The following is a 12521-nucleotide window of genomic DNA, read 5'->3' on the forward strand; positions in this document are numbered from 1 at the left end:
ATTGTATAATAAAATTTAAAAAGAAAGAGTTTTGTTAATCATTATGAATTGAACTTTCTTCTTCTGACTGTAGCTAGAGGTAGCTATCTAGCTAGCTAGCTAATGATTCGTTTAAAGGATGACAGCAAAAATAATTTTCCATGATGGCCACAGGCACCAAAAAGTAATTTAGTTAGCTATCTACATCAAACCAAGGAAAAAACGTAAATATAACTTTCAAATCATCCATACCTTCGCAACTCACATTTCTTCTGCTGTATGAAAAGGATGCCACAAACATGGCAATTTAAGCTGATAATTTGGTACTTTAAAATCTTCTTTTTAATGAAGCCATAAATAGAACACGTTTTTGCGCATTATAAACGTTCAAATTAATATAATGTGCCTTCAAAAGGTATATACAAGCTTTCCAAGTCCAAATATTTAGAGAAATAGCATGCCAGCTAAGCCAATTAATATCAAGACTTAGTATAAACTATGTATTTGTGTTAGGTTTGTAAAATACACGATAATTCAAATTAGCCGATAGCCGTTTTCTAATTGCTTGAGTGTACTTCCCAGTCTTTCGCTTCCGGCAAACGGAAAATCGGGAAATAACGGGGAGGGGGGGGGGGGGGGACGAAAGACGGGATATGGGGTACAAGGCCTATTTATTGGCATTTTTAGGTAACATTTATAAGAGCTGCTTGGTCCAAACTTATTTGTTTTATTAGACAAAAAAATAACCTATCTTTTCTTGAAAAAATATTAGTCATATCTCCTTAAGCTGATTTTATATGATTTTTTTTCTATCGAAATTTTGAGAATCTCAATAATTCTATGGGTATACTTTGCGTAGCAAACGTGCTCCACAATTTCGCTTCGCTTGCTTCGCTTGCTTCGCTTGCTTCGCTTGCTTCGCTCGCAAAGCTCAATTGCTTCGCAATAAATGCTAATAGTAGTAATAGTAAATAATCTTGTTTTCACACAAAAAAAATTTAAAATAAATCTGGGTCAGGACCAATACAAAATCGTTGAACTACAATCCCGGTCAAAATATATTGACAGTAAGCTACAAAAAGTGCAGTGTAATCCTTTTCTACCCCCTCTCCCCCATTATCAATGTTTGGAAACGTGTTAGCACAACTTTTGAACATTGGTACTGGGGGAAAGGGGGATTTGTACTTATCTTGCTCTTGCTACACGTGTAAAAGGATTTACTGCCATTATTTTTGACCGGGATTGTAGCTATGTCTATTGATTTGTGCAGCTTACTTTTTTGTTTAAAAAATTTTATTAAGCCTAGCTTAACAAATGAAACCTAAACATGCGATCTTATATATTTTTCTAATTCTTGTATCTTCTTTAGATAAAATTTGTCTCGGTGATTCAATCAATGTGTTCATCTTGTATGAGCATGTTATGTTTTATAACGTGCTAAAGTATATGAAACACAGAAAGCAAGTCTTCCAATTATTGTCGGCGCGATACATGAAGACAATCCTGGAAAATACAACTTCTAGTTCCCCACCAGACAAAGTCATAGCGATTTTGTGTTATACTCAGAATCGACATTTCAATCAAAGCTTCGAAAGCAGGATGGGTATTCCTTAAATAGACCTATGTACTATCATAGACACGACTTGTTATGGCATATTCAAAGTGCAATTAGAGATGACTTAACCGAGGATTATAACTCATTGCCCAAAATCAAAGTATTATTGATCCCGCACCTAAACAAATTACAGAAAAGACCATTATAGTTAATTTTGCTATAAGTTACAGGATGATATGAACCAGGAGAAGTTTATTATAAACAAAACATTGGAAATTTATCAGTATGGTTTTTATCAAGTTAACAAATTTATTCGTTTGCTGAACGAAAAAAGGAAGAAAATTTCTGTGTGCTGAAGTTACAAACAACTAGAGTTATGTCATTAATGTAAGAAATAATGTTAGTTAAATAATGCTGAGACAGCGAATTGTGTAATTATAGCCCTTCTGTTCCCTACCACCTGTAGAGTGTGTGGTCTTGCTTATTATTTTGGAGAAGATATATCTTTAAATCTATTGACTTTTTAGACACTCCAGAAAGTAGATTAAATCTCCTACAAGATGAAAGAGTTGCAGGGTCGCCGACGCACGACCTTCCCGGACAAAACGAGTTAATAACAAGAAAATGTTTGAAGTTGCCTTTTTTCCAGTATGAATTTTACATTTTACAATTTCTTTTAATTATCTTGATGGTTGTAAAAGTGCAGCGACATCACGGCGTACAACATGCGTTGACAAGTATATGTGAAAACATACGATCACGTTAAGTTAAACATGGTGATAAGGAGCGGGACAAGAACTGTAAATTATTTCTTTCCTTTGAAAAATTAAAGGCCATTAGAGTCTGAAAAGCAAGATAAAGGGAGAGAAGAGAAATTCAAGGAATAATGCTGGTTAAATAAAGATTTTGTTTTACAGGATGAAACAGACGTGGTATATGGGTTTGCTTTGTAAGAGAGTCTACAATCACGAACAAAATAGAACGAGACAGCACGGCTAATTTCAAATTTAGCCGGCACTAGTGATCACATTGGTTGTTTCTATAATAGATTCGGGCATTTTAAATTTTTCAAAGTTTAATTGTTAATTTTTACAGCGGACTCAAAACGTTATTTAAGAAAATCAAGCTATTTTATTTCTTACGAATTTTGCGACCTTCGTGGACCGCGATGTAGATTATTTTGAGGGCGTTGTGAGGACGCGCTAAAGAATGCTACTAGCGAATTTCAGACATTTTCTACCTGCCCTACGCGTGCTCAAAAGTAGAGATTTTGAGGTGATGATAAGTTAGATGAAAATTTTTTAACATAGTGTCACCTAACTTTTGTTAGTATCAAGTAAGTAGAAAGCGTCTCGAATGAAAACGTTTGCACATATAATCACAATGCTAGCAACAATTTTTAAAAAATCTTTTTTAAGGTATTCATTACCTTTTCAACACATTAATTAAAAACAAAACAAATAACGCTTGTGTTACTCCCACCTCTAGAGTTACTTTTACTAGTATGCATATAATACTAACCTACAAATTAAATACTGCATATGTGATAATTTCTTTTGCCTTGATCTCTTTTTTTTGTTTTAGTTTGTCTTAGTTGTTAGTCTCTTAGTTTGTTTCGTACTCCCTTTAAGCTGCATTTCTATCAATAATGCACATTTTTGTTGCTCAATATTAAATCGATGGTTGAATCAGAAGTTTCGGGGATGAATTTTTATAAACTTGTTACTTTTAAATGTCTTACTGAGAGCAAACGTATTTAAAAATTTAGCACGCGAAATAGTGCAAAATTGAACATCAAGAAAAGAAAAACACGCATATTTTTATTCACAGTACATTTTGAAATCAAATTTGTCTTACATAAAAAACAGCAATTAAACTATGTCCTATAAAGCAGTGTAAAAAAAGCGTGACCTAAAAAAAAGGGAAACTGTAATCGAAAGTCAATCTAGACCACGGTCGAATCCGTCTGGGAAAATTTCAACTTTTGAAATACAGTCACAGCTTGCAAATTGATGAAAATGTATGATTAAATTTTGGAGTTTTTCTGATTTTTCCCTGATAAATATATATGTCTACTACTTTTAAAATTGTTCTCAATCAAGAGACATAAAACTTGTAAAAATGTAAACAGTGCAAAAAATAATCAAAAATACACTTAAGTCAATTGTATCTCTAAAAAGAATTTTTGTGAATTGCAGTTTACAAAATGATGCAATAATGTTTGTTATTCCTTATTTGTTTTATTTTTCTTTTAGACAAAAAAATCATTCTAATTATCGCTTAAAATAAGTCATGTCCTTCTAAAGATCTTTCTTGTTTAATCTGTATAGCCCTTGTTTACTAATGAGCCACTCTTCCCAGCTGCGCCAATAGATACTTTAGCATTGGCTTCTGAGTTATAAACGACAGACGCTTGAGAATTTGATTTGATATCTACTGATTTTCTGTATTTCTTTCTGTAAATACAGACAGTAACACCAAAAATCGTCAAAATTAATACCACCACACCAATAACAACAGCTATGATAACCATGGAGATCCCGTCACTCGACGAAGAAGATCGGCCAGGCGTTTCTAAAAACAACTTGTGTTTTGATAGCTGAAAGGCTAGGTCTTTGTACTCCTAACCAAGGAGGTATACAGAGAGAAGTAAATTCATCTCAGGAGTTTCTATTGAAACCATCCGTTGCCAATCAGAACGTTTCTGCATTGTTTTCAAAGCCTCGCGCGAAAATTATAAAAGTAGCCGTTGCACATTGTTATTTCTGCATAAATTTAAATTATCTTTCTAGTGTCACACATTCGTTTATTTTGTTTTGTTTACAATCAGTAATTAAAAATAAAAAGCTAAGAAATAAAAGCAAATCGTCACCCAACGAACAACGCATAATAAAAGATAAGAAGAAATAATTAATATCTTCATTTGTTCTATGAAGAAACAATAGGCCACGGATAACCGATTCTTTACCGAAAATTCATTGACTTTAGTGAAAAAATATGTACTAATATGCAACCCCTTCTGCAGTAATATTTTTTCACAACACTGTGCTAGGAGGGAACATACAGAAATGTCTACAAGATACAAAATTATATATCTCCGGGCAACAGTTTACACAATACAAGCTCTAAACAATAGCTGTTTCTTTTTGCAAGTAGAAAAATAAACTTCACCAGCATTATTTTTTTATACCTCAATGGAGCTACGTATTTTCTTTATCTTAGGCATATTTCATATTATGTTTTTTCAAAGTTCTGTTGTCATTATGTAAAAACACAGCAAAAGCGGCGCAACTGTTGGGTTTCAAAGGAGCACGTAAATAACAATTGAAAAATGAATAGAGCTTAAATGATCATCGCTTAAATGTAGCTCTTCTTTTTAAACAATCTCGATATAACGAAATTAGGTTAAAAAATGATCTCAAGCATGCTTTATTTTAACGGTAACGCCCTAAAAAGATAAAAGCAATATTGCGGCGTTAATTGAATGAACTTGATTGACCTCATCTCAGTGGATTTCCTTTCCTTTCGAATCTGGTCTGCATTTTATTGCAACACCAAGGTGGCAACACCTTGAGGATTACTAGTTAGTCCGAATACATACATATATGTGAATTCTTTTGGAGTCAGTTGTTTATAAAAAGCATTATATATTATCCCACTTCCAAAAAAATGCAATACCTTCTCCTTCCCCACGTAAAGGGCAAAATTTTTCAAAGTATTTTTTTCACATATTTTATCTCATGTCCAAAACACATGTCAATAAGATCGTCGACGGTTTATGTCATCCCTTCTCCTCTCCTCCTTTTCTGTGCTGACGGGCTTAATTTTTTATTGCTATCTTACAATATGTGAATCTTAAAAAGTAATGTTTAAGATAAACTTACTTTTAATCTCGCAAAGCTTTCCCTCAACAGCTTCATCACACCTAAAATGTGTCATACGTATATTTAAAATAATATAATATACTTGTTGCTAAGTTGTAACAAATTTCCAGCAAATCCTCACCTTGAATTTTACCTCAAAAAAAAAGATTCAAATATTTTATTAATTAGAAATCCTGGAATCTGACTGCTTCTAGAGTTGACTACTTACTCGACTAGGCGTTAAGTAAAAATAAAGAAACTAATACACACTTTTCCCCTTTACATCCATCAGGACACTTGCAAATACTTTGACTATTCTTCCAGATACATATGCCACCATTCTGTCCTTCACATGCGCATATCTCTACTTTAACAGCGAAGTTTTGTGTGGCGCCTAAACCACATGGATCAATAGCTTTAACTTTAAATTCATATCTTCCAGCTTCAGTAGGATCCCACGTAAGTACACCATGTGAAGAGATTGTCATGCCATGACTGTCACCAACAAGCTCATATCGCAGCGTCTGCTTCTCCGGGTCAGACGCAGAAACCACATAACGCCACTTTTGTAATCTGAACGTCTTTAAGTTGTTCACAGGAGCTTTAATTATTGGCGGTTTGTTTACTAAACCAATACAGATAGTGCTTTAGAGGAAGTTACATTCTCAATATTCATGCCAAAGACAGATACTGTAGATGCTTTTTAGCAATAACATGTCTAATATTACCCTGCATATACTATGTTTATACAGCAAAAGCTCATAAAATAAAGTAGTTTTACGCGGGTATCCTACAGGATCGCTTGAAATAAATGATAGGTTTACACGCGATAACATGGCTGCTTTTTATGTAAAGAATGTTTAGCATGAGCGCCATCTTTTAAAATATAGGGCCTTCGACCATGAACGCTTTAACAAAAACCGTCCTTTAGTTTATTGCATACCTGTTCTTTTAACAAAACCAGATCCGTTTTTCTTTGGATCACAAATTTGACACCAGTTATTTGGATTTGTATCACCTGGTGTAAAACAGTAGTTGTTGACTTTGCAGGTGTTTCTCTACAAAAAGAATTTGTTTTTAGCAAAAATATGTGTTTGGACATTATCAACGCATTCTATGAAGTTTTGATCACCTTCCAAAAGCAACTTTTATAGTCTTTGCTGCAATTCATACACTTTGAATCATAAACCAGAAACAATGTCTTCTTTTTACTAAATTTTTCTCCATCGTTTGAAACTGCTATTAAAAAACCACCAGTCGGTTTGCCGGTTGATTTACTAGGATTTCCATCAATCTCAACGGGAACGTAAGGTAAAAGACAAGTTATTTCACCAAAACTAAGTAACTGACCAACACCATCGGTTTTTTGAGTTGTTTCAACATATGACCTTTCATGAATCTACAACAAAAGCAAGATTAGTCTTATATCAGTGTCTCACAATTGGCCACTATAACTCATAAAAGTTTAAAATAAAAATCTAGTATCAGGAAAGTATATAATGGAGTAGGAGACATACGATCACTTCTGTCATTTGACAAGTCAAGTTCTCTGATTCCATAAAATCCTTTCCCATCACTCTAGTTCGGATGCAGTCTCGTTTTCTAATATCACAAAGACCATGCATAGGAATGCCAATCAAAACAGGAGCTTGCCCTAATTTAATACATTTTAGTAAATACGTCAAATGTTCAAGCCGCACATTTAGCAGCTTTAACATTTTTCAAAATTGAAAAATGACAAACCTTTCTTCAATGAACAATCTGCAGAAACATATTCTGAATCACAAATGCAAGTTGCATTTTGACAGGTTCCATGGCCACTACACTCATTTGGACAAAGACTGTTTCCAATCTCCTCCGGAGGGGCAATTGCACCTGTTGAATCGTTTTTCCAGTATTTTAGATCAGTTAAAGTTTTTTCCTTGCAGTCACTCTTCATTGCATCCAAAGCAGAAGCAATACCTATTTGGTAAACATCGGTTGCCTGCAATGATATAAAAACAAATTTATCCCGAAAAAAATTTGACTGAAATATGAGAAAATTAACCGTGTTAAAAGTACTACATTTCCGTTTTCTTAAACGGAAGACTTCGTCGGTTGTGTGGTTACTGATAATTCTATTAATAGTTGTAAGTCCTGTGACTACGTAGGGTGGGAATTCAAATGTTAGATAAAAACAAACATAACAATAATGTAAACAAAAAGTAAATACGTAATATTTTTGTACCTATTATCAAAAACCATTTTGGTTATTTCAATGAAAAATGAATACTGAATGAACTCATTTAATTTATTTAAAACGTCGAGAAATAAAAAGTACGTAAAAGAATGAGGAATAATAATAGCGATTTTGCGTATAAAGAGGATCCTGCATAATTTCTATTTTTCCCTAAGAATAAAACCTAACTGTTTCCATTACTTCTCCCAACAAATCGTCGAGCTAAAGGCCGGTTCACACTTCACTCGCCGTAGTCGCACGAAAAAGCGACCATGCATCTACACATGCGCAAAATCTATTTTATTATACTACGTAATTTTCGCTCATTCGCTAGCATTTGTCGCACTCGTTGAATCTTGTCAGCTACCACGGCGAATGAGTATTATCGACCAATCAGATGTCGTATTTTTGCTAGTTGCAGCTAAAAATAAAAACACACGGGGACAAAAACCGACCACAGCGAATGACTGTGAACCAGCATTAACGTTTAAAAATATTACTGTGGCCTAGAAAGAAGTACGAGTATAGTTTAGTTTAAGTTTTGCAACGAAAATAAATTACAGGTTTAGATTTTTAAGACTGTGAAGCATTACAGAAGCTTCCCACTGGTTTATGCCGCTCAGATTTGTGCCCAGTCTAAAAATAATATTTCTGAAGCTCTAAAAACACCTTTTGCCTTTTACCGTTCCTCACAACATAAAATTTGTTTCCTAAGGGCAGACCACATCATCGAAGCGCGCTAATATTTTTGACACTAAACAATCTGCTTCATGAAACAATGCAGGAATTGGAGTGTGCTCATTCCAGATAGTACTGGCGTAAAGCAGTAACAAGTCTCCATGGATTTTAATGACAGGAGGAACCCCGTGGATGTTTTTAGGTACTGGCGTGAAGCAGTAACAAATCTCCATGGATTTTAATGACAGGAGGAACCCCTTATATACTTAGATATATAATCCGTAATAATTGTTGGAAGTCTCGGAAAGACAAATATGTGTCATGGGACAGTAGCAAACCAAAAGAAAAGAGGTGATTTGACATCACAAATATAATCCTGGCGTCATTAATTTTATATATGTCCAACGTGACAATGACAAGTACAATAAGATAAGGGGAGAAAATTCGTTACAAATAATCTATATTAAAAAGTGAATAAGAAAAATCTTTTTTTAATTTTTAACTACTTTCTAACTCCTACTAAATGTTGTTTTAGGAATGTAAATAAAACTTTCCACAACTCCTCTCAATTGTGAAAAAATTAAAGTCATAAAATGCAGTTCTTATGATCTAGAACAAATTTATTAAAATTAAACTGATTGGGTGGTAAAATTATCATCCACATCGAATCCCCTCCCCCAAATAAAAAATGGAGAAATTTTTTTAATTCGTTTATATTTATTTATTTACCTTTACCTATCTATATAATTTACAGTCAAAAATGTATAGCTCAACTGGAAGTATATCACGTATCACTAAACAATGTTCCACGGTTACTAGAATGCTCAAAGAAAACTTTTTTTCTAATCTTTATGATCACATGATACTGGACAAGTTTAATCAATAGCATCTTGTTTTCATGAACTAATGAGATCCAACTCTCGAATCGTCCATTTAAATTCTATTTAAACTTCTATTGAAAACGGAGTTCTTTGAAGCTATACGAGATGCAAAGTTCATTGGATATACACTGATTTAAAGCATACTTGCGTTTGTTTATGTTTTTGAAAGTGCATTAAAATACATATTTCCTGAAGGGCCTACGTCGCTTTTGAATTTTATTAGCCAATCATCTTTGGATCACATGTAACCATTAAAAGCACGAGAGAAATATTTGTTGTGAAAACTGCCTTAAACATAAGATATACATGACTTCTTCTAAAAATTATTATCAACCATTGATACTTGCACAGTTTATGGGCTTATTTCTGACATACTCTTAAGCAACATTTTTGTAAAAAACGCGGGCCCGAGCCATTATGATTCTTTTGTTTTTTGTTTTATTTCTGTATGCTAAAGTTTTGCTTATTTGAGATCTCTTATCGCAAGAAAAGGAACACATAAAGTGAAGGACGAAACGTCTTTATAGAATGATGTACTTGTAGAAGAATTCTAGATCTATTACATCTTAATTTTCCAGTCGTTCTCAAAAATGTTTTTATCTGGAATTAAAGAATTTTTGTTTACAAAGTAATTTTTTTTTAAATTTATCTACAAACACCGGCACACAACACTTGGCAATTCTTTGCATGAATTAAATTGATTGACAATTGGTCCGAATTGGCCAACCACAATTCCTTTCTTAAATCACTCTAACTTTCTGCAAATTAAAGACGAGTTCGTTCTCTTTGAATGCAGCACCTTTTTCTGCATCACGCATGATTTCAATAGCTCTAAAGAAGATGTATCTCCTCTTCTTTTATACCTCTATGTTATACATAAGGCTTATTGAGACACATTTCGTTCTTAATAGGACTAACTTTGTATTTAATTTCAACAAATGTAACAACAAGGGTTAAGAGTGAATTCAGCAAAATCTAAAGTCATGATTAGTAACATCGAAGCCAACTGTGACCTTGTAGTTGGAAAGTGGCCTTGTGGAGTTTGTATGAGAAGGGCTGTTCGTAACTGAATTTTATGTCAGACTTGCAAGCATTAGGTGAATAATAATTTAAGTGGTATTGGAGAAAGGTATAGGGCTCACATTTAGCTTGTAAAAGGTGAGATTCTATACTATGAAGGACTTCTTGCTTTGATGTACAACAGTGGTTCGTTAGAGATAGTAGAGAACTTCTATTATTTGGGTGATATTTTGGGTAATGAAGGTTCTGCTCAGAAAAACTTCAGAGAGTTTCTTCCTTTGGCAGAGTCTTATTGATTGAGGTAAAATGTAGGTTTTATGAGGCCTGTATAAGAAGTGTTATGTTGTATGGTAGAGACACATGGTCAGTAAGGCAGGAAGATCTTGACCGTTTGAAAAAAAAAATTTATGAGAATGGTATGGTGGATGTGCCACGCCAGTATGAGAGACAGAAAGAGTTCGAATGAGCTGAGAAGCAAGCTATGTATCTGTAGCATTAACGATGTTATCGATACAAGAAAATTGAGTTGGTTGGGAGACTTGGAAAGAATAGAAGAGGGTTCAGTAAGAAACTGTTGAGATTTGACAGCTCCTGGGGCAAAACCCGGATGTAGACCGACAAAAACTTGTCAGGAGGTAATAAGGGCAGACCTGATGCAGAGGAATTAAGGATTGTGGCTGGGCGCCCGCAGTGCAATTCCGATTTTATGAATAAAATCGACGCCAACGATCTAATACTTGATTAGGCTTTCTGGCTTAAAGCTCGAGTACATTCCTTCAACGACCTCTCTTTAAAGCTTTTCTAATACAGCCTTTTGAAACTATGTCCAATGTTTCTCGGAAATTACTTGTTCAGAAAGATAAACTCGTTTCACCAGTGAACTCTCCTTAAAATTTCTAAAATAAACAATAAACAAAAAAAGTCAGCATCTTATTTCATTATCCTTACTAAATTGTGATAAATAAGTCAGCACTGTTTCCACATCCCGAATAAAATTATGTTTTGGTTGAAAAGTGTTTTTATTAAATATCCCTGTTATAAGAGCTGAAACTCTTGGATTTTGACCAACAGTGACACTATTAACCAAATCATGATATGCAGAGACTACAAATGTGTGCCTTGCAATGGTGTTATACTCTATACCCTGATTAAATGAATCTGCCATTTAATCCAGTACAGAATTTGGGATCAATTATTCTATAGAACAGCCTTTCTCCGTTTCTTATTCTTAAAGAGTTTGGGTACTTGTTCGTCTGGAATTTGAGATAAGGTTTGGAGCTTTGATTGATACCCCTTCTGTTGTCAAACGTTGCCTGAAACTGTCCAGACCACCATTTAAAGTGACCCGTTAAACAAAAGTGGATGTAGCGTCCCTTAAGGACCCTTTAACAAATCTATTTGTTCAGGCAACAGGATAGGACTTTTGTGATTGACAGGCCGAAGTGATCACTGGTACTGTTGCTCTATCGTCATGTACTTTTTGCATAACTTGACCAATCATTATAAACGGTAAAGAGACATTGCTTTCGACACTTGAAAAGCCTCCTATAGCTAACTGTATGGCTACAGTTTTCACGAGCTGCATTAAAGCACCTCATCAGACAGGCTGGAGGAAAATAGATCTATCTCTTAGGCGCCTCTAGATTTGCATATTTTTGGAACACTGCTTAGCTTAGCTTCCATTCACTCTGATATCGTACTGATCCGGATTCGTGTCCCGCCTGATGATTTAACACTCCAGGCAAGTATTCTGCTGTAATCGTGATCCTATGTTTCAACAGGTATTACCTGATCTCTTTGACCAGATCTGACAACACTTTTTTGTACGTATCTCCCATTTTTAATATATAAGAAAGTGACATCATTTTTGTCCATCTGAATATGAACAAATTGGAAATTTGATAGAATGAACAAAAGGTTTTTAGGGCGAATTTATATGCTCTGAGTTCTAGTACTTTGATATGATGTTTCTGCTCTACTGCTGACCATGCCCCCTGTCTTCTGAACACGCAAGCTCCCCCCACCTTAGCCCTGTAGGGATGCATCCGAGCTTATTATCAGCTGGGTGGAATAAAAGACAATAATTTTCTTCATTTATTCGAGATTTTTTATTCACCATTTTAATTCTAAAATTGACTCTTGTTAAAGTTTTACAATTGAATTCCATGTCCCTTTTGTCACTACTTTCCAACTACCCATTGTATGTCCCTTTTGTCACTAGTTTTTTTATTTTATTTTGGTCAATTCCCTTCATGACGCTACATGTTTTTTCAGTAATGATACAAAAAAATAAGGCATATTTTAGGTCTGTAAAATATACGTGTCTA

General features: G+C 34.3%; 1 protein-coding gene across 1 annotated transcript; it reads right to left on the reverse strand.

The window, feature by feature from the left end:
* Nucleotides 1-6788: 6788 nt before the first annotated feature.
* Nucleotides 6789-7336, reverse strand: LOC130648057 (von Willebrand factor D and EGF domain-containing protein-like). Its single transcript, XM_057454076.1, has 3 exons — nt 7141-7336; nt 6911-7051; nt 6789-6796 (listed from the first exon to the last, which is right to left on the reverse strand). The coding sequence occupies exons 1-3, from the start codon at nt 7334-7336 to the stop codon at nt 6789-6791; spliced, it is 345 nt and encodes a 114-aa protein (XP_057310059.1).
* Nucleotides 7337-12521: the final 5185 nt, after the last annotated feature.

This window comes from Hydractinia symbiolongicarpus, chromosome 6 (genome assembly GCF_029227915.1).
Source record: "Hydractinia symbiolongicarpus strain clone_291-10 chromosome 6, HSymV2.1, whole genome shotgun sequence".
Taxonomy (NCBI): Eukaryota; Metazoa; Cnidaria; class Hydrozoa; order Anthoathecata; family Hydractiniidae; genus Hydractinia; species Hydractinia symbiolongicarpus.